Below are 26,388 nucleotides of genomic sequence, written 5' to 3'. Positions count from 1 at the left end.
TAAACATTATTTATATTTTTACGAACATACGCACATTGCATTATTATCACATCGTTATAAAAAAATGTTATGAAAAAATACGCACTACTCAATATTTTAATATGTATATTGAATATATATATATAATATGTATATATTAACATAATATTATGTTTAAATTAAACATATAATTTTATATGTTAGTAAAAATAAATACATAACTATTATTTGATTAAAATTTGATAAAAATTTATAAAAATTCTTAAAGTGTTAAGACTTAAAACTATTACTTTTTCTCTCTTTCTCTCTCTCTCTCTCTCTCTCTCTCTTTCTTTCTCTTTGTCCGATTATAAAAAATAGGGAAAATATAATCTCTCTTCTTCTCATGTCATATGGCCCGGAGATTTTTTCTCCTGAGGCAGAGAGCCGGAGATTTTGTGTTTCGCCCGGAGACTCCGGGGAAAAACCGGAGGGGGGAGAGGCGCCCCGTCTGCACAGACGTAGCAGAACGTGGCAAGCACGTCACTATGACGTCAGTTGTAGTGACGTGCTGGCCATGTATGGTGCAGTCAGGGCGACAACCGTGGTCCGACATAATCCCCGCCCCTCTCCAAGGGGAAGGGGTATCTACGTTTTCACGAGAAAGTCAGATGGTCTGAGACATCTGACATGTAATAATTGCTTGATCCCCTTTTTATTGTAACAAATGTGTAATATTTTTGTTGTATGGATACTGATAAGGTTTTTGGCAGTTTTCCTAACCTATACAACAAATATTCGTATCTTATGAGATTTCTGTCTAATAAAATATCTGTTTTAGCCACAATTTTATTTATTTGCAAGGTTATATATATTTTATTTATCTCCCTTTCCTTTATTCTTATATCGTACATGCTATCTCAAAAAAATCTGTTGATGTTGAGATGATAACGATAAATCCGATTGTCAGTAATTGGTCAAAACATTATTTTTCTAAATATCTATTTCGCCTTATAGAGATATACAAGCATTACATCTTTTTAAAAATATTTTTAAATAATGTTATAAAGTTTATATAATGTTAAATTTCCAATGCTGGCAGTGAATATCGGAACTATAGACATGATTATACCTAGGCTGTGCGTTCTTGCAAACTTCAAGAGTGATAGTATAGCTCACGTAGAAAAGAATGCACTCTATTTTTACTGTGCGTTCTCTCTCGCGTACCGCGGACGGAAGGGGAATAAAAAGAGATAGTTGCTAACTTGTACGACAGTACAGCGGCTATACCTGTATAAATCTCGGGGTGAATTGAAGGCACGGTGATCTAACAATAAGTTGATCACTATATCGGAAAAAATAAAAAAACAGCGATTGTATCGTCGTATAGGTTAGTAATTGCCTCCCCTATTCCCCTTCCATCAAGAGTGTGCAATAGAGAATACACACAATAAAAACAGAGTGCATCCTTTTCTACGTGAGCTATACCCCCACTCCTCGAACATGCAATCTAGGTATATTAAAAATGTCGCATACGATGTTTCATGAATGTCACTAGATATCATAATTCTCAGTCAATCAAATCGCCCATTAATGAAATATCGCATACGATATTTTTCACACATTTTCGAGAATCAGGCCTCAGCACTGAAAATCTGTAATATACGTGACACAAACTATGTATTTTTGATACCGACAGTAAAGGCCATTGCACGTACAAAAGTTTTAGTCATAACCGTAAGTCCGTAAGCAAATTGACCAATCACAATTCGTATATTTCGAAATGCTGGGTTGTGATTGGTCAATTTGCTTACGGTCTTACGGTTACGACTAAAATTTTTTTACGTGTAATGGCCTTTAGAGTGCGTTCCGTTTCACGCATATGTGCGCATTTATCTATAGTTTATGTCACGTATACTATAAAAAATGCGCGCATATGCGTGAAACGGAACGCACCCTAAATGTCGGCTCTAATTGCATTACCGGCGTCCTACAACTCATTCATTTTTATCCGCAGGGTGGAATTTCCAAATACAAATACTTATTGTGAACTCGAAGTTTCTTTGGCTCATATTCTGAACTTTCTTTTATTATTAAAAGTTACTAAAAAAGTGGCTTGTAAACCTTCTGATTGGCTGTAAACCACTTTTCAAGCTTTTGTCTATTCGCGTTTTTTTGAGCACAACTTCAGCACTTAGGGCAGGTTGTTCCAACTCCTCGATAAGTTAACTGATAGTTAAATCATTTGTCTGTCTTTATCTAAACTGAAGAAAAAGCAGAGATCAACATATGATTTAACTATCAGTTGACTTACCGAGAAGTTGAAACAACTGGCCCTTAATGGAGGAGAGCGAGTGCAGAAAGTGCAGAGCAAAAGAACAGATTCTCTGATTGGAGCGTTTGTCCCTCGAAGGGTGCCGTCCATCAATCGCTACAAATGCTTCGAAGCGTTTTTACTTCTCTCTCTTTCTTCGTTTGCATCCGAGAAATAGAACGAGAAAAAGAAACGCTTCAAAACATTTGTAGCGGTTGCCGAACCGCACTCCGAGACGATGCGTAGCCGTTAGTCTGCAGCGTTGTGTGTGTGTGTGTGCATGTGCGCATGTGTGCGTTGTGTGAACTTTGTTCTTTCTTTCTTTAACGCGAATTTACGTTCGCTCTAATGACAAAAAGTACAACCTGATATAAGTGAGAACGCGATTTCTTACATTGTGCAACTGTGCGATACTTCCTATCATCCTTGTTTCGTACCAGTGGAATATTCTTCTGTCTCTCTCAGGATGAGTCACGTGATCTGAAATGTGGAAATGGCCACGTACATTGTCGGTGAGGTTTATTGGATAACGTGACTATCGTTCTTCATCCATTGTAGTATTTATCGGGAGATTATTTTATCATTAGCTTTCCGATATTCCTGATCTCCTTTGAATATTCTAAGGACGTAGTTTTGTCGAGCGTTGTCACAACTATGATAACATTAACGTGATTTACAACTGCTCGCCACACCCGCAGCGTGCTTAACGATTTCTCCGAGTTCCCTACCGCGGACGAAGCATTCCTGCGCATCGTAGCTCAGGTAAGTGTTATTTGTGTCCACATTGTTATACTCGTAATCAAACGAATGCGATGACTAATCCTTATCTCGGTATCCTATCTTTGGAACGATAAGGAAAACTCTAAAGAGAAAACAAACGTTTACTCGAGTTTCTATAATAAATTCTTATGTATATATACATACGATATATTTACATTGTAAATAGCCTTCGTCTAAAAATATGGCGGGTATTACGTGTCGTTCTTTTGTAAATGTTACTCTCAAGTCTGTCCCTTTTGGTCAAACTAGATTGTACTTTTTACCTTTAAAAGGTGAACCAAGTATACAGGATATCTGAATTTGTATTGGAACGCTCATGTACAGGTACAACTTGTTAAACTCAGTAAAAAGGTCCTATCATTTTGCAGACTATATTAATAATTATTGGGATATTAGAAGAGAGACTAACATGAATGAGTACGTGATGTTGGAAATTCTATAAGCAGGCTGGAGAAATTTCAGACTTGTATTTTGCTCTTTTAGTGGAAAAACACACAAAGGAAACTACCTTGCTACCTGCTGTCTCACTACTTGCTGTTGCCAACAGATTTTCAATAGACGCAGGTATCTTGGGTGAGATTTTGCCTAAAGAATTTCTTCAGTCTCACTGTTGCACATTTATTCACCAGTTTTCTTTAATAATAAATGTAGGAAAATACTATACTAATATGATAAAATTATATTAGTGTCCACCTATATTTGTTTTAATAAAAACATTTAGCAAATAAATCTACAAAAATAATGTTTTTGTCAAAGAAACAATAATTTGAATACAAATTAAAAGAGAAAATTGAGAAAGCAACATTTGGATAAAGTAAGATCTACAATATAAATCGTAAAGTCATAAGGTCATAAGAAAATTTATCAGTTACATTGATTATTCTTCGATCACAAGTAAAAACACAGAAAACTAAATGCGTTTTCTTCGCTTGAATTGTATCGAATGACTTCAACTTTAATTAACAACATATGTCAAATTTGTTGAAATTGGAGGGTACAAATTCTCGTCTTATCTTCGTCAGTTTAATGAGTTGTGTCTGTACGAGTGTTCCGATAATTAAGTCTAAACACCTTGTATAATTGAGCATTAAAGGCAAAAGGAACAAAGTTTCAGTGCAATATTAATACAACCGGAAGGAGAACGAGTCTCTTATCAAATATATGTTTAGATTATCTACACAGACGATTATTCATAGCCTGTGAATTTACGGCTTATCATCGGCAGAGAGAGAAAGATTAATAATCGTTCGGTGCAATCGTTAAGTTGTCAGATGACATTACAATCGATCGGTCGTAAACTTGCCAAAAGCGATATTCGGTTTGATAAGTTAATTCGTATTAAATAGGAATTTAACATCGCGAAGTTAAGTGAACTTATTAAATCATCATTAGGTCGTCTTATTAGGCAATTGCAGCTCCTTAAGAGCAGAAACGTGAAGAGTGAAAAGTTTTGTACAAATGGTCTCCTCGGTCGTTATTCGTTTTAATGGGCACAGCTACGATGATTTTGATCCTGACGCATGTTAATGCCTCGAAATTTTCTTCCTTTTTTTATATAATAAAACAGTGCGGTATGATCTGTCGAAAATGCAGCGTGAAATTCCAAGATTTTCTTTCGCCGCAATTTCTCCGAAAGAATAACTTTTTCTACTTTAGAGGATCACTATTTTGAAGGCCTTTGATTGTTGATGTTTAAATTTTTTGCTTTACTACATTGATAAATCTGTCGTGTACTAAAGTGATAAATCTTTAAAAGATTAGCAGGGGCAAGGTCTGAGTTTAGATGTGTAATAAAAAATATGTAAAAAGCAGTTCTCAGTGATGAGTCATTTAAACGCCATTTAAAGATTTGAGCCCTGAATATATTTATGAATATATTTATGAATATATTTATGAATATATTTATGAATAGATATTTCCCTAAATATTTGTCCAAAAAACTACATTTGTATCGTGTTTAAATTTATTGAATGTTGTTACTTTCGCATCTGAATTCTTGTTAACTTTAATGAATAAAGGCCGACGATTGAAACCTCCTGCAGATTGCTCAGGGGAGAATGTTCTCAACAACATATCTCAGGATGATGGTCGTTGGAGCTGCGTCCGTTGAGACGAATAATTACTCGAATTTTTACTCAAGCTGAACATTAAACTTGTGTGCTAGGCAAGGTATGTTCCGGATACCTAAATCTACAATGCCTTGCACCACTGCTACGACAATGGCAAAACGGTCTAAACAAGCTCAAGGTTGTCAGTACACGTCCTACGAGTGCACGCAGCCGTGCCTGGAAGATTATTCTTATTGTGTCAAGCACATCCTCGAGGATCCTAGCGCGCCTTACAAACAGTGCGCTTTTATCTATAATAATAATGGAAGAAAATGTCAAAATCCGGCTCCGAAACTGGACAGGAGAGACATCTCGTATGTATTTGTGTACTTTATAAGGGCAAACAGATATTCCTAAATATCTCAGCCGAAATTCTTAAAATAATGGATAGAAAGCGGTAGAAACACGCTTCTTTCCGAATCACGCGTGAGTTTCCACGCGTTTCAATAGACCAATAATGCGAAATTAATGACTCCTTCATAGTCACGTTTCGTATTACTTTCTAATGTATTTCTATAATTGAATTTCTATAACAGTCATGTTCATAATAGAATAATCTACTATGCAGTCCTGCACGATACTTTTCTCTCTACACTTTTGAATTGAATTATAATACTCTATAATCATTCTACAATGTTCTATAATTATTCTACAATTAAATTATAGTATTCTGTAATACTCTCTCGTGTCTGTTCCATAATGATCTATTCTTTTATTCTTTTATTTTATGACATTTCATAATATTCCGTATTGTCCTATTTTATGGCATGTACTACAAGAAATACAACTACATGAGTCACACCACGTGACTAAAGAGGACAAGAATTTAAGTGGAATTAATTGACGCTGTACGGGTTGTCTCCTATACAAACGATTGAAGAAATGATATTAATAATGACGCAGCGAAAAAGATTATTTTTGTTCTGTTCATTGCGCTTCAATACGTTACATTTTGTAAAAAATTATATTTTAGACAGTAACGTAAAATATATATTTTTTTATCTTTAGCGCGTGTAAAAATTCTTACTTTGTAATTTAGTGTAACAAACTTCCTGCGTAAAAGATTCAAAACGTTTTACTACATTTCATAAAATATACAAAAGTACATATTTTTAAAACTGTTCGTATCGTGAATTTCTGTTATTTTCATCGCTGTCATTAAAGTAGAAAGTATCTTTTGTATTGAGGCAAACTAATTTTTATAAATTATAAAAAGATTTTTATTATTGATTTTGATTTGATATAGCGCCTGTGTAAAAAATTTCTGCGATAGAACGAAATATATATTCTCGCAGTTTTTCTCAGGGTTAGGTAGGTTAATTTTGAAATTAATGACTCGTAAATTAACTGAGTTTACCTCAAAAGTTGCTTAAACAACTGACTCGATTAAGAGTTAAGGATAAAAAGTTGAAATTAAAAAATTAGATTAATTTATTAAAGTTAAAAATTAATTATGCTACGCTATATATTTTTTTACATGATTAACCTTTCAGTTGTATGTTAAATTTAGGTGAAATAAGAAAAAGGTAGTATTTTATAAAGGAGATAATTTATTTTTCTTTTTTTTAATGATATACGTTGTTTGAAAAAGACAATAGTCGTAACAGTTGCACGCTATCTGTTTGCGGAGATCACCGCACGTACTCACTAATGTACTGTTTAATTAAATCCTTAATAGTGTTGTGGGCTATTTTCACACGACTTTGATATTGATCAATTATTTTAATTCGTGACTCGAAAAAAGCTAATAAGTTAGCGTCAATGCGTTTAAAAATAATCGGTTTGAATTAAAGGTTAACGCGCTTGAAATTAATCGAATTAAGTTAAAAATTGTTAATCTTTCAATTTAATTTTCAACTGGCTAACTAGTCACTATCCAATCCTGGTTTTTAGACAAAATTACACGTTCCGTTCGAATGCGTTCTTATCGATTCTGATAAACCACGAAAGAGTATATCAAAATCTGTGACTGTAGTAAGCGTTTATTTTTGTTATTTTTATTTTTGTTATTCTCGTGCTTTTCCATGACAGAAATAAATACTTCTTGAATATTCTTGGATAAATTATGATAAGGACTCGTGGAATACTTTTCAAGACACTATTGTGACATCGCGATTAGAAAGCGTAGCCGATTTCATCCAACAGAAATGTTTCACCGTTCATCAATTTGGACGGTTTCCGTCAGAAAATGTTACAAACATCTTAACAATTCTCATTGTGTGAAACAACATAGTACTCGTCTTAATAATGAGATATCGTATACGTTGCAGTTTACTTCAATTTATACGAGCTCACGTATTCATTTCAATAGAAATATTGAAGTGTAAATAGAAATTTTGAAGTATTGAATGACGAGTTCTGGTGAACTGCAGTAAACGTTGGACGTTAAGAACTATTATTCAATATTATTCGGTAGAATTGCATGCGCATTTCTCTTCGCGATGAATAAATCATAAATCAGTAATCACGAGAAGATAATAAGATGTACGAAACATTCTCCAACGGCTTCATGCGACACGTGCCTCGTGTGAATTTCCACGCACGATTGCAATAAGTGGCGAAGTTGCGACAAAATATTAGCACGTGTTGCGAGAAGCCTGTGCGTTAAAATATCTCCAGCACGAAAGTAGACCGTATCGATTTACATCGATTTACATTGAAGTTCAGGCTGAACCTAGTGTAGTCTTATCATTTTCTATCTATCACCTTAAGCAGGTACATTTGCATACTTGTAGGTACTGCAGCGAACATTCTAGGAAGGCTCAGATCTCACGCGTTAAGTCGACGTCACGACGTTCTCTGCCGCAAACGCCAGAAATGCTGCTGCTCAATCTGAGTCACTACGTGAAGCCTGCGGACTCGAGCGCCGAGGACACAGAAGAGGAGACCGGCAAAGTGAAAGCTCTGGATCCTTTCAGTACGTACCGTGTCTTTTTTGCTTAACGACTCACGTCGTTTCCCTAATTACATCAGACCGTGCGCTTGAACGACGAACCCAGCTTCGACCCTAGCAGGTAGCTGCTTCGGAGGGTGCCGCTCAGGAACTCATTCAGGAGCCGCTCTTTTATAAATTTTGTCTTACGAGTAAGACCTACGAAACCTTTCCCGGCACGTAATAAGAAAATACAAGGTTAATAAGCGTAACGAGGGCGATAAATACGAATGTCTCTCTTCGAAGCGATTAGAAAAACGGGGATTTCCCATCGAAAGGTATGCCTTTATCCGATCAGAGGAAAAGATACAAAGAAGGATACTGTATTGTTAGTAAGGGATACTGTTCGACGGCAAAAACTGCACGGGCGGTCTAATCGTTCCGCCTGAATTTGCTAGTGGACAGTCACGGACGGTTGTCTTCGAAAAAATATCAACAGACTTTTTGTACAGACTTCATAGAAACTCCGAAACGAAATTTGAAAAGGCTAGTCTGTATCTCAGCGCGACCGCTCCCATCTAAATAAAATTATATTTGATAATTCAGGTATACAGAGATAATTCTGGCACTCGAATTTATCTCTCTCCTTATTTAGATAATATAAATATATATTATCTAATCTCTTAGACTATCTATTATTTCTTTGCCGCAATCTGAATGGTAATGTTAAAAGCGAGAAAACTATGCTAGAAATTCCTGTGAATTGTACCGAAACACAAATATCTATAAAACGATACTTGCAACCGATTGAGCAGATTTCTAAAGTGCCCCTAAAACTTCTCTTTTACCGAAGCAATCAATAAATGGGCGAAAAACCGATGTGACAAAATCACGAGAAAAAATCTAAGAGGAAAATTGCATTATATCATATTAATTTTACGGTTATGTTAAGATATATCGTTTTATTCTGACATGTAATTCGTAGGAATTTTTAGTACGAATTTTCTCACTTCTGACGTCATCAAGTAAGAGTTCCGCGGCTAACAAGTAACTTTTGTCAAATGTTGCACACGATTTTTTCATCTTTTGAAATCTGATATAGGAGCTCAAAAGGAGATAAAATGTGAAAAAAAAATTTGCTCAAAACATTTATATAAAAAACGCAAATTGAAAAGGAAAGTATAATACAATATATCTCGCAAACAAAGATATTGTATTTTTTAGGAGAAATTTTTAGGAGAAACTTTAGAAACAAAAATTGCTTGGTTTCAAAAGACGATGGCCTTCGATTTTGAGAACCTCACACAGTCAGCATAAAAATGTTTTGACAAAGTTTTGTGAGATTTTATAATAATAACTGAATTATGCCATAATTCTGTATGAAAAAAAATAAACACACACACATACATCTTGAAATATAGACGGATAATAAAACGAATAATAGATGATAATTTTTATTTGATTTTCAGAGTCTCTCAAAAAGTCACCATAAAAATTCTTCAACAAAATTGTAAAATTTTATAATAATAACTGATTTATGTCATAATTCTGTATGAAAAAATAAGTAAACATACATATACACGCATCTTGAAATAAAAGTGGATAATAGAATACTCAATAGCAATTTTTTTATTAACTCGCGCTCTTTGTACAGATGTTCTAAACAATATTGAGCAAATTTTTTTTTTACATTTTACATTTCTCCTTCTGAGCTCCTATATCAAAATTCAAAAGATAAAAACAATCGGCGTGTAACATTTGGTAAAAAGTTACTTGTAAGCAATCAAGCTGTAAATTGACAAAAGCGTTGTCTTTACAAAATTATCGAAGATGTCACAAATGACTTATAAATGTGAAAAATATTGAGATATTTGTTTGTGCGTCATGTACATGTTTGCGTTAGTACTGAACGTATCGGGCGGCATCAGGTCTAGTTTACAATAAGTCGGAAGACATTATCGTACGTCGCACATATGTCATACATACCAGTCACAACCTCACAACTGACAGCCGACACATAAAAATCAAGATTGCGCGCATATGTACGACACACACCAACGTCTCTCGACTGATTGTGTGCGCACCTTAAGACTGAGATTGCATTGGAATTCATCTGTAATCAGAACAAAGTGCTAAGAGGAATTTACATATACTTAAAAATTTTAATAATTGCAACTATAATAATAAACATAGTATTATAAATTAGTATGATGTGCAATATCATAACGTTTGTGAGAGTAAAATATTCGATCTTACGCGAGCTTTTCTTAACTATAAGACTAACTATAAAAATACGAACAAGAAGAAGGGGAACACGAAGAAGAAGGGAGTGTTAATTATGTTTAGAAAGTACAAGATATTCTTACTTTTAGGTGCAAATCTAAGAATTTATATTCTTTTGTAAAGACTACTTATTTCGAAGTTAACAATTTTTATCACTTATTAGCGCACCCGTATTTTGCGTTCCCGTAAAATTGGCGAGTTTTATTTTCAATTTTATGTCCGATTTCATCGCGAGTTATGAACATTCCTTTCTTCTCGTGACAGATAAAATCCTTTTATCCTCATGCACAGGAGAGGTCCCTCTACAATACCTATATTTCACAGGCATCCAAATCCGTTATTAACAGGTCTTAGCCTCCTCTTGTTAATAAGATCTCTTCAAGTTGTAACACTGATGTTGCATTACGAAAAGAGAGCAGCGTGATCGGTATTCGTATAGAAAACTGTATTCTCTTGTCCTTGAGTCCGTTCGTGTAGCGTAAGATTTGAAATCTCAAGGGTAAATTCCTCTTAGAAAGTACATGTCTCTCTTTTGTAATTGTCCTTGCGCATTGACATTAAGGGCCAATTTTTCAATCGTAGTTTAAACTAAAGATTATCCGATTCTTCCTTGATCCATAAACCTGGTTTTAAATCTTGCATATATTTCAAGCATACGCCGAAGATTGTTTAGATAAATCTTTGTTATTCTTAAATTGGCAACAAAAAGTCGTCGCTGTGTGGGCCACTTTTAGACACGTGGAGATTTAATTCTAATGAGTGCAGTTTAGGGCACCCACATAACATGGGTATCTTGCAATGTTGTAAAACTTTTCATGAAGTCTTTGAATATCTTCTTCTGTATTCGGAAATTTTATATATGCAGGTCTACGTTGAGCAATTGCCCTTGAAATTTTATTAATTACTTGCTGTACTTTTATGAACGCCAACAAAATCACCTACGCTTATCAAAAAAGATGCACTAGCATAAAATCTTAATGTTAGCAATATCGTTTCATACTTACTGAAAGAGCCTGGTTTCTGAGAAAAATAAAAAAATACAATATAAATAAATTTTACACTATTCGTATAATATTCATTATCAGTAAACACCGCATTTTGTAACTAGTTAATTAGTTAAGACCAATATAATTGAAAAATATTCTATATATGTCATTTAATTTACATGACATGTATTAATACCGTTTAGTTGGTGATTGAACAGTATCGTGAATTTTTTCTATCAACATATTAACTGTAATTTTGGATAAGCGAAATCTTTGAAGAAATTCTTTTCCATCCCAAATTTCAAAATGATTTGGTCTTTGCCTTACAACACGATTTTTTCTCATGTTGATATGTTTTATATATCCTAAAATATCTTCATTTTTACTACTCTCTTCATAATATTCTTCAAATATCATAATAAATATTTTATACTTTTACAAATATTTAACAATATGATTTTAAATAAAATAATATAATAATAGAGACATTATTATGTTTATTAATCCACTAAACGACATTTAAACGGTCATTATTCACAGTTTAGTTAAATATACCTATATCTCAAACTACGTTTTTATTCTGATCTATCCATTGAAAAACATTCTAATGTTTTTGAACAGTGTTGAAACTTCGATCTAAGTTTAAACCATTATTGAAAAACCGGCCCTAATTGTCAACAAGCTCAAACAGACATACGAGATCGTCAACAAGTTATTGTTTTCAGCGGAAGTTGATGCTTACAGAGTAAATGCAAGTGGATGCGACATCTTAGATTATGCCAGTTCCTCAGAGAGCGACGTTGAACCCACAGTCGTTAGCGACACACACAGGGGGGTTTATCTCGATGACAGCGATAACGAGAGCTTGCACAGTCCGCAGGAAGATCCCTTAAAGTAAGCGTTCTCTTGAATATCGATACATTTCTTTTGAATGCATGTTGAATACACCACGTTGCGTTAGAACATCTGCTAGCATGCTTCGGCTTGTGCTGCTCCTCCCTTGTGTGATGATAATTCTTGTTTACCGTTGTTACTCATCTCGCATCACAGCTTGTAAATTCATGCGCCTGAGTTTTCTTTTCTTTCCCCGCTTCTTTGATGTTTGGACCGCTGATTTGTATTACAAATTTGATACGTACCTTTGCTATTTTCCGTTACTTCGCGACTGAGAAGTACGCATGTTTGTTTATTTCATCTAGTTACGTTATAGTAGTTGCTTTGCGCAGAGATAGAACGGTGCTTACTCCCTAAATGATTAGTATAAATTTTTTAAGGCACGCTGGGATATTTACTGCAGAGGAGGTAGTTTATATCGCGAGGGAGAAACTAATTAAGCTTCAGTCCCTTTACATTGATCAGTTTAGAAGATTGCAATATATATTGAAGGAAAAGAGACGAAAGTACCTGGTCGCTCTCAAGAAGGAAAAGGAGACATTGTGTAAGCATGTTCATTCACCGTGTAATTAAAATAATTTAGGCAGAGTGTCTGTCAGTAAACTTGCCTGTGATATAAATAAATTATACATTATACACATTACAGGTAGCATACATGATCAGACCAAAGAAACTGCGAAGGAGAAAAAGATTTATGAAAAGCTGAAAGCTTTAAATCGTTATCACAGACGAAGTGGCGTCGAGGCTATACTTTATAGGAAATCGTTGGAACGTCGTGCGCAAGTAAGAGTAAAATTGTAAATGTGCGAATGTTAATGCACCGTTGATATCTTAACGATCTGCAGAACTGAAGGAATTACATTTTTTCTCAGGTAACGGAAGGACCCGCTCAGAAGCCACCAAATGTGTCCAAGTGCATATTCACCGAAGGTGGTGTGAAGTGCGGCGAGAGGACTCTTCCATCGGCTAAATATTGCCGCAAACATATTCTAAAGGTACGTAAAACGTTAAGAAATAATTTCAGGATTTTAAGCGCAAAATGTCTGACTGAACGCGCGAGTTAACTTACTGACTTTTGGAAATTTCAAAATCATCAAATTAACAAAAATCAGGGCACTATTGTAACAATATATTCTTGAGACTATACAGGGTGTTTGATAGCTGATCATGCAGACGAAAGTTGGAGATAGATTGGGTGTAGCCGAGAAGAAAAGTCATGTACCACAATGTCAAATTGCCAATAGTTATCGAGTTATTAATTAAAACATGTGAGCCAATGAGCGCGTAGAGAGCGGAGGGCGACCGCAGTAAGCACATAGACATTTGATACAGGCGGAGCCAGCGAGTGGCGGTAGGCGAGCGTGCGCGGCGAGAGGCAACGTAAACAACAAGAGGCGAACACGCGCGACGAGGAACGAGCGAGCGCGAACGACGAGGGGCGAGCGAGCGCAAGCGACAAGAGGCGAGCGAGCGAGCGTGAACGACGAGGAGCGAGCGAGCTATAAGAAAAAAGCTATAAAAAAAAAGCTCGCTCGCTCCTCGTCGCGCGCGATCGCCTCTTGTCGCTTACGTTGCCCCTCGCCACGCGCGCTTGTCTACCGCCACTCACTGACTCCGCCTGTATCAAATGTCTACGTGCTTACTGCGACCGCCCTCCGCTCTCTACGCGCTCGTTGGCTCACATGTTTTAATTAATAACTCGGTAACTATTGCCAATTTGACATTATGGTATATGACTTTTCTTCTCGGCTACACCCAATCTATCTCCAACTTTCATCTGCATGATCAGCTATCAAACACCCTGTATAAAGCAAGGAAGTCTAGTGCCACTTTTTCTTTCGACAAATAGTTAGCGAGATATCGTAAGTTAAATATTGAAAAAGTTATCAAGTTTTACTCAAATATCTAAACAAATATTAGGCAAATAAAAAAATGTTTTAGATAAAAGTTGTTCAAATTAATTGGTAGAAGAAACAGTATAATAAACAATAAGGTTCCCATTTAAAAAATGCAAGTTGACCTCCAAATAACCTTGAAGTTCATGACCAAAGTCAAATTCAAGGTCACCATCAAGTCCGTTATTCGATTTTCTACAACTTTTGTATTTAAAGTTTTTCATGAAAACTTGATCCTGCAAAGTTATTCGGGGGTTCCGGTATTTTTAAGACACCCTGTATAACACTTGGTAAAAGTTATTTGTGAGCTGAGAAAGCAAATGCTCTCTTACAGGAAAGTCAAAATTGATCATACTTTAGAAAGAGCTAGAGATGCGAATCAAGAATTTTTATGTCGAATCGAATCGAATCGAATTTCATATTTTAAATTCGAATCCAATCGAATCTATGAAATTTCACTTGAATTCGAATTGAATCGAATGAAATCGAATCGAATCATTAAAAAATTTAACATGACTATTAAACATGCAAATAATGATGGAAGATTTTAATATGAAAGGGAATATTGACATTGTAATATCATCTTAAAGTAAAATATATATTTAAATATTTAAAGTAATTTATAATTAAGTTATTAATTATAAGTTAAGTTAATTATAAGTTAAGGGTTCAAACATACAGGCCCAGATGGTCCGTTTTGTAGCTGATGCACGCAAACGATAATGTAGTTGATTCCTATTCGAATCATTTGGATTTAAATTTAATCGAATTACATTAGATTCGGTTCGATTCGATCCGAATTTGAATAGTTTGCATATCTCTAGAAAGAGCCTCATCTAAATGTACAGCCTTTCAATAATTTTTTTTGTGCGCGCCGGAGGCCGCTCCTTACCAGATGTAATTTTGTTCATTTTGCGAATCGGGCTAAATCTTTTTGCAGACATATATTCCATACCAAATACTTGCAAAATATGCAAAAAAACATAGATTTTTCCGACCCGTTAAGCTAAAATATCCCCTGAAGACTTTTCGCTCTTTGGACGAAGAAAAAATACATAAATACTGACTCTTTATATTTGAATTAAATCATTTATCATTTAAGTCAATTTTCATTTAATTCAATTTTATCATTTAATTCAACTTAATTTATAATTTAATCATAATATCATTTAATTATTTTTCGAGGAAACAGATACCGGCCGCTACAAAGTTTTCGAGGAAAACGCCTTTAAAGTCCTAAATAAAAACTCAGGTTGAACAGGTAGAATCGCAAGAATCGAGGATAGGAGACGAAACGGAGATAAAAGAGAAAAGCCGTCATTTGTTCCGCCTGGCAAAACTAGTAGAGAAAAAAGATAGTTTTGAATAACTGAAGGCAGATTTCAGCTAACTAACGACTATTCCTTTTCCTTTTCCCGATCTTGCCTCTTGTAACATCCTTTTTTTCATTAAAATCAAATTTGTTCTTTGAAAAGGCAGTAGCGCGCTGAATTCTAGTGGAAGAACCCAAACCTTTGCAAGCACATAGATCTTTCCGACAGACCTTCGTATTTATTTAGGACGTCAAATGCGTTTTTCTCAAGAACTTTGTAGCGGACGGTATCTATTTCCTCTCGAAGAAGAATTAAATAATTATATTTCATTTAAATATAGAGAGTCAGAGAATAGCATTTTTCTTCGTCGAATGTTTAACGGATGCGTTTCCGAATAGGAAAAGAAGATCAGAAATGCCTAACAATCAGGCAGGCATTGTTTGAAAGCTCATTGTCATGGCGCCGGACTCGGTCCTTGTTCTTCCATAACTTGGGCCATTCATGTCACGTTTCCTCCCGCTGTGCCAAGAAGGCGCGCTGAGCGCTCTTTAATCCTGGCCAGGCGAAACGAACCTCTCATGCACAAATTTTTGGTTGCCAAGATAGCATTGACCTGCGATTCGACATATTTCGGCCGCGAACGGCCATTCATGGACAAAAGTTGCTATTTCATTTCGTGCTACCATACCTGTGGAAAATTTTCACGATTCTAATATTCGTCGCCAGTTGAGTCACCACCTTGAATAAAATATGAGTTGATCCATCCATCAGCAGATGTTCGCATGTCTCGTACGATATTTCGATGCGTTTCATTGGCAACCATCTGTCTGGAAGATTCAACGTATTTTTGCCATTTCTTTGTCGAGTCACGCGTGACAAAAAAAGGTCGACCGAAATCTACCTCCGACAGATATGGAACATTCTGAGATGCCTTACAAGAACCATTCATTCTCGCACGGCTTGCAGCCTGCTCGCATTCGGTGATTTCTTTGAACCCCAGACAAAATCCTCAAAAAACCACAACATAATAGTTCCAATAAAAGTAAATGATTTCACTATGTGTGTCCGCCATGTTCCACCTGTCATCTTGAATTTTTAAAATCTGACATCAAATTCATAATCAGCAACTCAAAGAACCCATAGATACCGAATTTTGCAAAAATTCGTGCGATAAAGTGTTATTAGTGTCATACTTTCTTAGTAGGTAGTGACCACTTTGACCCTCTACATCTTTGAAATCAATCGTATGCTCAACGTAAAACTTTTCTGTAATTAATGTCTCATCGTGAACTATCTTTTGGTATAAAATTCGATTCCAAAATCGAAAAACGACCGAAAAACGGGCAAAAAAATTGACCCTTTTTGCGGAGGTTCTTTGATAGAAAAATGTAACTTGACAAATTTGGTTCTTAAACGATATATCCTGGAGCACTTAGCAGCGCATACTCATATTACATGGTGCAAGAGTTTTGGTGAATTTCTCAACGATGGGATTAAGTTGGTTTTACGGCAGTATATACGGATATGCAAATGTATAAAATACTGTTAAATAATGGAAAACAATGACGATTGCTTGGTAGAACCAGTAAATCGTTTTCATCGAAACTACTTGAAATTATCATTTTTCCATAGCGAAATCTAGCAAAACAGATCTTCTTCATTATTTAATATTTTGCCGCATGTGGCCAATGAGCATCATTTCTCCGCCTTTACATTTGTTATATTATGACAGTCGACGCAAGACTTTTTCGACTGCACATCAATTTCTACTTCCTTATGTTTCGGTACTTTTAGTAGAGAAGAAATCCTTCATTGGAAATATTCGTGACCAAGAAGCAACATTAATCATCTATGTCTCATAATGAAACTATTTTGTGAAATTGTGAGCATATAGCTCGAGCATTTCTAAAAATTTAAAAACTTGACGTTTTTCCGTTATGTAGAAGGTTGACCTCGCAACGAAAAAAATGTGCAGCACTTTCGTGTTGCACCAACCATATTCTACCAATTTCTAATTTCTCATAAAATCTGATGTGTGTCATAAATATATACAAAGTGGTCCGGAATCTTCTCTTGTCCTTACGCTGAGAAAAAATTGCATTAAAATTAAACAAATATTTGTTCGAATACGACTGTGAATACATTTATTCAAATTAATCGACTAATTTCTAAAATGAAATATAGAGGTTCTCTGAATGTAAACTTTTTTCTTCAATTTTAGAAAATAATTACTTAATTTAAATAAATTCACAGTATTCATAGTCGTATTCGAACAAATATTTGTTTGATTTTAATACAATTTTTTCTCAGTGTAATATTCTCAGTGTAACTCGCCTATTATGGGCAGAATACAGAATGCAAGCAGGGGCGGAATAATTAACTGTTCGCGTGTGCACGCCGCATTGGCCCTGACATAGGGCGTTTGGTATGATGATCGACACATGTGATAACATTCATACATATTATTTTTAAAACTCAAAAATTTTAATGATCGCAGGTGTAATAACAAATATAGTATTATAAATTAGTAGAATATACAATATCATAACGTAATGTTTCGAAGTAAAATATTCGATATTACGTGAGCGTTTCTTAACTGTTAAGATGTTAATTATATTTAGAAAACATAAGATATATTCTTATTTTTAAGCAAATCTACACTGAGAAGAAATTGTATTAAAATTAAACAAATATTTGTTCGAATACGATTGTGAATACATTTATTTATTTAAATTAAATAATTATTTTTTAAAATTCAAGAAAAAAGTTTGCATTCAGAACCTCTGTATTTCATTTTAGAAATTAGTCGCTTAATTTGAATAAATATAGTGTTCACAGTTGTATTTGGACAAATATTTGTTTAATTTTAATATAATTTTTTCTCAGTGTACGAATTTATATTCTTTTGTAAAGATTGCTTATCTTGAGATTAACAGTTTTTATCAGTGCACTTATTAGCATTTATTAGCGCACCTTCATTCCCTTCGTAAGATTGACGAGTTTTATTTTCAATTTTACGTCCGATTTGATCGCGAGTTATGAACATTCCTTTCTTCTCGTGGCAGGTAAAGTTAAAAATAAAACTCGTTAATCTTACGGGAACGAAGGTGCGCTAATGAGTGATAAAAACTGTTAATATCAAGATAAGCAATCTTTACAAAAGAATATAGATTCACAAATTCATTTAAACGAAAAAATCGAGTGACCCGTGTAGTCTGAAACACCCGGTATATTGAATACCGAGATGAAAAATACAGTTTAAGCTTGTATTATTTCTTAGAAAATGAATGCTATCAGATAGTCAACCCGGTTGGAAAGCCCTTTAATGTGAAAACCACAACGAGAAAAAATAAGAACCTTAGACATGATTAGAAGCTGAATATTAATTGCTATTTAAAGGATAACATCAGTGTAGAATTTTGAAAAAATCGATTTTTTTCTTTTTGCTTAAACGATAGTTTTGACCTTCAAAAATAATATCCCCAAGGCTTTTGGCCGAAAAATTTTTTTTTACCGACATATAGCGACCAAACCTAAAAAAAACCCGCCCGTTGCGCGCTCAGCATGCGCTCGACGCTTCAAAGCGTTTACTGGTCTTAGGTATATATCTGTCTCAGACTATTCATTTTTAAGCTTTGCTAGTATATACGTAAATGGCATTAGAAGTATTTTTGACTACGTATATGTTAACCTAGCAACAGTACGACCGTTAGAAGGACGCTACCTGTAGAGTTGAAAAGACGTTACGGTTAGAAATTCCTCTCTTCTAAGTGAATATTTGCCGAAATTTCAACCATGAGTGACAAAAATGTTGTGTATTCTGGAAGAAAAGGTACCAGAGAGCCTAGTTGGCATTCTCATCGAAGAGGTATGGGAAAACATCGACCGAAAAATCGTTATGAAGCGGAGAGAGACGTTGAAGGAGTGAGCACGTCTGCCAAGAAATTGAAGACTGCAAGTGAAAGTGACATTAATGTTAATCAATCATTTGGCTACTGCTTCGTTAATTTTATTGCCGTTTTTACTGCTATCTCGAATGTTGTAGTGTGCCATAAGTGCCATTCTAGAGTGACTTTTAGTTATACTTCAATGCGCGGCTTGGGCTTAAAAATAAATGTTACATGCGAAATGTGTGACAATATTAATAGTGTTCCGAACAGTCCATTTATTAGAAATGCGTACGAACTGAATAGACGAATAGTACTAGCAATGCGTTTATTAGGAATCGGTATGAATGGATTGATCAAGTTCTGTGCCTTCATGGATCTGCCTCGGCCGATATTTCAAACCGTTTATACAGCTGCTGTGGATATAATTTCGGTCGCCGCTCGCTCGGTGTGTCAGATTAGTATGGAGAGAGCAGTGAAAGAAGAGAAGGAAATGACTTCTGCAGAAGGACGAGATGATAATGAACTGACTGTATCTGGCGATGGATCTTGGAGGAAACGAGGATTCACGTCGCTTTTCGGCTTAGTTTCTTTAATTGGCTGGCATACCGGAAAAGTTGTCGACATCATCGTCAAATCTAAGTACTGCAAAATTTGTAAAACTTGGGAAAAGAAAAAAGATACCGAAGAGTATGCGGAATGGCTTGAAACGCATAAGACAGTTTGCCAGTCAAACCATGAAGGCTCTGCAGGAAAAATGGAAATAGATTCAGTAATCGAGATGTTTAAACGTTGAAATACATTTCTTACATCGGCGACGGTGACAGTAAAACTTTTAAAGGACTTATAGATGCTCAGCCTTATGAAAATACTGTTGTGCAGAAAAAAGAATGCATCGATCACGTGCAAAAACGCATGGGAACTCGATTGCGTAACGTTAAAAAATCAAAAAAAGGCCTAAGTGGAAAGGGTAAATTGACTGGTAAACTTATTGACGATTTAAGTAAATATTATGGTTTGGCAATTCGACGCAATCCTAACTCAATAGAAGGTATGAAAAATGATATTTGGGCAACTTTATTTCATAAATTGTCAACAGACGAGAAGCCTCAACATGAAAAATGCCCGCCGGGAGAAGATTCGTGGTGTGCGTGGCAAGTAGCTTATGCTGAAGGAACCTTAGATGATTATAAACATCCACCGCCAATGAACCTCGAAGTTTTTGAAGCGATTCAACCTATCTACAAAGATTTAAGTAGAGATGATTTGCTTGAGCGTTGCACAGGAGGATACACTCAAAATAGCAATGAAAGTTTCAATTCAATAGTTTGGTCTATCGCTCCGAAAATAAGATCAAGCGGCAAAAAAATATTGGACTTGAGTGCAGATATTGCTGTTAGTATTTTTAACGATGGACTGCAGGCAGTTTTAAGAATAATGGACACCATGGAAATAACAATTGGCAATAATTGCTACAACTTCTGCCTCGAAGCCGATGCGAAGCGAATTCAATACTCCGAGCGCTCGCTCACTGATAAAGCGAAAGAGGCGCGCCAATCTTTAACGGCGGCCAGAAAACAAGGAGAAGAAGAAAATAGCAACATAGAGGGTCAACTTTATGGTTCTGGAATAACTGACTAATGGTAAGATCATACACAAACTCAATTTTTTTGAATTTATATGAGAACTATAACGTTCTAAAACTTTAAAGCGTTTTTTCTCGAAACTACATTTTTCAATCTTGCGCGACAAATAACTTTTACAATTTTTGGTAGAATAATTTCAGATTTTAACAGCATCTTTAAAAATAGATTATCTAAAGAAAAGCGTAGGGATTTTTCGAAATATTGATTATTTCTTTTTTTATAAACAATTTTCGGCCAAATTTTTTCGTGAAAATTACTACATAATTTTCAAATGCGTGCCATTTCTACAAAAATTAATTTTTCAAAAAACCCCTACGTTTTTCTTTAGCTTTTGAGCTAAATTTTGAAAAAAACTTTCGTTTTTTATTCTAGGTTATGATTTACGTCTTCTATTTGTCGCGCAGTGGAGCGCGGCGAAAAAAACCCACCTGGCTTTAATCTGTAGTACGACCGCCATTTTTTAATAAAAACGTTCCGCAAAATTCAGGGATATACCTTAAGATGTCTACAATAAGCCTATGTAATCTGTTTTTACCTTAATATTCCCTGTTCTCCAAAAAAATTCCCAAAAATGACCCTTGAAAACAGGTCTCTACACTGATGTTACCCCTTAATTACAGGATCAACATCAGGTTCTGTTCAAAGCATGCGGAGCAGTACGAGCGGATATCGAATGCCACGAGCCGGTACCTGTAATCTTCGATTCTAACTGTGTGTTTCACATGAATTTGCCACCGCCGTGCAAATTGGAACCTATGAAGGTGCGTAGACGTAGAAGGTTCTTTCCGAAACTATTCGTAATAAACAAAATATTTGAAACGTTTATTGTTACGCTCTATCGAGAAATTCTTTTGCAATGTCAGTCAGTTATGCTTCTCGAGAAATATTCACCACACAGGGTGCGTTTGTGGAAAACTTTTATTAAATGTTCATAGTACGGTGAATGTTTGTGTCATTGAATTTTTTCTTAAAGATTTTCATCCACAACATTGCAACGCTGACAAATTTATACATATTTTTATAAATCTCGATAAATAATTTTATAGATTTTTGCAAATAATTACTTATGAAAGATATGTCCTTGATTTGTCAGATTCATGAAATTAATGAGATCCGTGAAAAATATGTTCTGCTGAAGTCATTGCGAATTATTAGGTGCGCAACTAAGTTCTCGCTGTTTTTTTGATGAAAATGCAACTTTATTGTGAAAAAATGGTTACAAATGAATCATTCAAAATATTGCCCATCGCTAGCGACAACTTTTTCCCATCTTTCTGGCAGAGCTCGAATACCGTCACGGTAGAAGTATTCGTCTTTTGAGGCTATCCACGAATCAAGCCATTTTGAGATGTCTTCATATGAGCGGAACTGCTGATTAGCCAGACCATGTGCCATCGAACGGAACAAGTAATAATCAGACGGCGCAATATCTGGGAAATATGGCGGGTGGGGTAGGACTTCCCTTTGAGCGTTTCTAAGTAGGTTTTAACGGGTTTGGCAACGTGAGGCCGAGCGTTGTCATGCTGTAGAATCACTTTGTCGTGCCTCTGCTCGTATTGTGGCCTCTTTTCGCGCAGTGCTCGGCTCAATCGCATCAATTGAGTTCGATACCGTTCCCCAGTGATGGTTTCGTTCGGTTTCAACAGTTCATAATAAATAACACCGCCCTGGTCCCACCAAATACACAGCAAAACCTTCGCAGCGTGAATATTCGGCTGAGCCGACGACGTAGAAGCATGACCGGGCAGTTCCCATGATTTTGTTCTCTTTGGGTTGCTGTAATGAATCCATTTTTCATCACCCGTAACGATGCGATGAAGAAAACCCTTCCTTTTTTGCCGCTGGAACAGTTGTTCACAGGCGAAAAAACGACGCTCAACGTCTCTTGGCTTCAAATCATAAGGAACCCAAGTTCCTTGTTTTTGAATCATTCCCAACGCATGCAATCGCTTGGAAATGGCTTGACGGGTAACTCCTAATGCTGAAGCAAACTCTTTTTGCGTTTGGCACGGATCCTCATCGAGCAATGCCTCCAATTCAGCGTCTTCGAAGGTTTTTGGCCTTCCTTCACGCGAACGGTCGTCAACACCGAAATCACCGTCTTTGAAGCGACGGAACCAATCACGGCACGTTGTTTCACTTAGAGCAGCATCTCCGTAAACTTTTTGGAGTTCTCGATGCGCTTCAGCCGCCGTTTTCTTCGAATGAAAGAAGAAAAGCAACACTTCCCGCAAATGACGATTATTTGGCACAAAATCGGACATTTTCACACAACCAAAAGTATATGACGCAAAAACAAAATCACTAATGTGTCAAAGCGGTTTATTTACCATATGTCTAAGCTTGGTTCATGACGTTTTGGTTATGTCACAATCGACCAGCACTTACTACTGGAGCCATCTCTTGAAAAACAGCGGGAACTTAGTTGCGCACCTAATATATTTCTATATTTGAAATTTAAATACTCTGAAAATTTTGAATATAGGAAACTTGATATCGCAAGTTGCAACATTTCTCTTTATAAATTAATTTTATTATAAATCACTTAAATAGACCATTAACTTTAAGTTTAATCTAGTTAAGGGTTTAGGCCACCTTGTAAGTTTTTGATCATTTTTTTTTTGTTTTACATTCGCTTGATCGATAGTTTTTAGTCTTAAGAATGATATATAAGAATGAGCTGGTTCGAATGTCGAATCAGTTCTTTTTCTTAAATTTTGGATTCATTTAGTGGAGCGCACCAGAATGCATCGGACCTGCCCTAAAAAAGGGTTTAGGACATGATTATATAGATAGCTATAATTCGTTCATAATTACCTGTAAATGATGCATTTCAACACACAGCTGCTGAAACTAACCGGCAAGTTGATCGATAAGTCAACAATTTATTACGATCTTGCCACACGCCAAAATCACGACTGTGTGGAAAAGATGAAAGAAGATATCTGGGCGACGCCGTTTCATAAAATGTCAATGATTGCAAATATAGCACCGATAAATCAAACTGTTTTCGACGCTATCAAGCCTACGCATGAAGACTTGAGTGGGAATGATCTATTAAGTCGTTGCTTAGGAGGCTACACTCAAAAGAATAATGAATCCTTCAATTCAGTCACGTGGTCGATAGCGTCAAAAGCATCTTTTGGCCACGACATGCCAGTGAATGTTGCAGCTGATATCGCTGCATGCATATTCAACGATGGCCTCAGCAATCCCATGCACATTATGCAGCTTCCGTATCTATAAATTGGCCTATTGTGTTATAATTTTTGTATGGAAGTAGGCATGTGAGCAAAGACTACGCGAGCTCTGAAGCTAAAGAAGCTCGAAAGAAGCTTACGCGTACTAAAATCACCCTCCTGAGTCCACTAGAAGCTTACGCGAAGACTATGACGAAGCTGATCACAATTTTGGACGGGCAGCTGCACGGCATAGGAATCTCTGAGTAAAAGTAAACTTGTCTTCTTTCTTCGTTTTATTTATGAAATATAATAGTACACAAAACTTTAAGCACAATTTTCTCAAAACGGCTTTCTTGAAATCGGTGTTGAGCACAGCACCTACAATTTTTAACAAATTCACTTGAAACTTTCAGGAAATTTTGTTTTATAAATAACGTAGAGAATATGGATTTTGGAATATATTAAAGATCCTTTTTGCATTTTACATTCTTGCAAGAAGCTTTTAGACGAGAAGACGAGAAAAACGTTCCTCCGTTTCTGAATTCTGGATAAAATAAACATTTTTTATTTTTTATTTCAGGTCCAATGCTGTAATCGTGAAACTAAACACCGTGTCGATCAAGAAGAGCTTCCAGTACCTCGACTATAGCGCCACCATTTTATTTAGAAAATCAAAATTTTTTTTTCTCAAAGAGTTGTTTGATAAGTTCCTTACGTTTAATTTTGTACTTTTACGTTCTTTAAAAAGTCTTTAAAAAGAAATCCTAAAGATTGATTTTAACCCGTTCAAGGTGGCCTGATCTATCAAAAAAAAAAAGTATTAATTTATCCAACTTGTGATCATTATGTCATAACTCTCTCATTACAGTTCGAAGAGCAAAAACCCATGGCACAAGAGACGTCACTGACTGACAGCCAGTCCATGGAGATTGACGTGGTGGGTGAGGCCCACGAGATTGACCCCGACGATGATATGGCGGGTCTCATGAGAGAGATGAATGACTCCGCTCATAAACCAACGTTCAACGAGAGCTTGAACAGTGAAACTAGTACGGACACGGCATTCAGTTTGTCGGCGCAAATGAGCGATCGAGACGAGTTTGTCACCGTATGACAAAATGTCCTGATGTGATTTTCGGAGTAGTTTTTTTTTTGTTATTATGTGATTACACTTAGTTGATCGAGGCATCAAGCGAAAGGAAATGAAAGGACCATTTGCTCTTGACGTTAATATCAAATGAAGGTGCAGTAGCCCGTCGTATCCGCAGTTAATTCGTGGCAAATCCTGTACAAAAGTCGCTTCTCATTTGCATACTTGATAAAAGAAAAATTATTATTCATATAAAATCATATAATTATAAATTATATATCACCGCGTGTGATCCGTGCATGAATTTTGCTCCTATATGGTAATTTGTAATAATGTATATAAAATTATGTCTAAGAAAGAAAGAAAGAAAATAGAGACGTGATATAATTTAAATAATGAATGAATGAGAATGAAAGAAAGAAAAGGAAAATTTTTTCATTCGATTCTGCGTCTGCTTCATCGGCTGTTATAAATATAAGAGGTTGATTGTACTTATACGGCAGTATTTCTCTCAGTATAGACATGTATAATTATTTATACGTGACTATCTGGAAACAAAATTCACGTATATTTATATATAATTATTTTCTCTCAAGTACATGATAAATTGTTAAATTGCGCGCAATAAGACATTAGATGATAAAATAAAATAACTGCAGGTACGATGATTCTACTGTAATTACACATACACACACACACTTTACGTGCGTAAGCGGTAAAGTTAATTATCATGTAACATTGCACATAATGTGAAATTGTTTAGTCAGAACTTCTGGTCACAGGATCCTTGGTTGACGACATCAGAAGCGAGAAAATCTGTAGTAAAAATTCCTAAACGGATTACATCGAAGTAAAAGGATGTATCATCCACATAAACTGACGCTTGCGATCGATTGAATGCATCTTTCAAATGCCTCGAATTTCTCGCTTCTGCGGTCCTCATTCGAGATGACTGCTGTGAGGAAGCAGGGGCCTTAACGTTGACGCAACTTTCAACATTCGAATATAATCTGGAGAACAGGTTGCACGTAACTTCTCGACGTTTCTTTTACGCGCAGAGACACATAGGCCATGAGGTACGAGGAAAATAAGGTCCTTAGTGATTTAATTTAAAAGAATGAAAGGATTTATAATTTTATCATTATTTATTTAAATAAAAGAGCCATAGGTCTTCCATGTA

General features: G+C 35.7%; 1 protein-coding gene and 1 pseudogene across 5 annotated transcripts; both read left to right on the top strand.

Annotated features, from left to right (window-relative positions):
• The first annotated feature begins 2,372 nt into the window (after positions 1-2,372).
• dgt1 (KAT8 regulatory NSL complex subunit dim gamma-tubulin 1) lies at positions 2,373-26,388 on the top strand. 5 transcript variants are annotated; one of them, XM_025303779.1, is made up of 10 exons: positions 2,373-2,784; positions 2,897-3,034; positions 5,217-5,474; positions 7,896-8,077; positions 12,027-12,195; positions 12,561-12,739; positions 12,842-12,978; positions 13,068-13,190; positions 21,557-21,697; positions 24,987-26,388. In XM_025303779.1, the coding sequence occupies exons 3-10, from the start codon at positions 5,224-5,226 to the stop codon at positions 25,230-25,232; spliced, it is 1,428 nt and encodes a 475-aa protein (XP_025159564.1). In that variant the 5' UTR covers positions 2,373-2,784; positions 2,897-3,034; positions 5,217-5,223; the 3' UTR covers positions 25,233-26,388. The 5 variants fall into 5 exon arrangements, with proteins under 5 accessions (XP_025159564.1, XP_011149783.1, XP_011149782.1 ...); XM_011151481.3 differs by having other exon boundaries at positions 2,860-3,034; XM_011151480.3 differs by having other exon boundaries at positions 2,373-3,034.
• LOC112589661 (uncharacterized) lies at positions 18,312-21,550 on the top strand (annotated as a pseudogene).

The sequence above is a fragment of the Harpegnathos saltator genome, unplaced genomic scaffold (assembly GCF_003227715.2).
Source record: "Harpegnathos saltator strain DR-91 unplaced genomic scaffold, Hsal_v8.6 scaffold573, whole genome shotgun sequence".
In the NCBI taxonomy this organism is placed as follows: Eukaryota; Metazoa; Arthropoda; class Insecta; order Hymenoptera; family Formicidae; genus Harpegnathos; species Harpegnathos saltator.
This window is presented reverse-complemented; position numbering and strand designations above follow the sequence as displayed.

Excerpts from the sequence above, each read along its gene's own strand:
- dgt1 (XM_025303779.1), top strand. The coding sequence starts at position 5,224 with ATGTTCCGGATACCTAAATCTACAATGCCTTGCACCACTGCTACGACA. Across the intron at positions 5,475-7,895 it reads CTGGACAGGAGAGACATCTC|GTACTGCAGCGAACATTCTA; the intron begins GTATGTATTTGT and ends GCATACTTGTAG. Across the intron at positions 21,698-24,986 it reads GCAAATTGGAACCTATGAAG|TTCGAAGAGCAAAAACCCAT; the intron begins GTGCGTAGACGT and ends CTCTCATTACAG.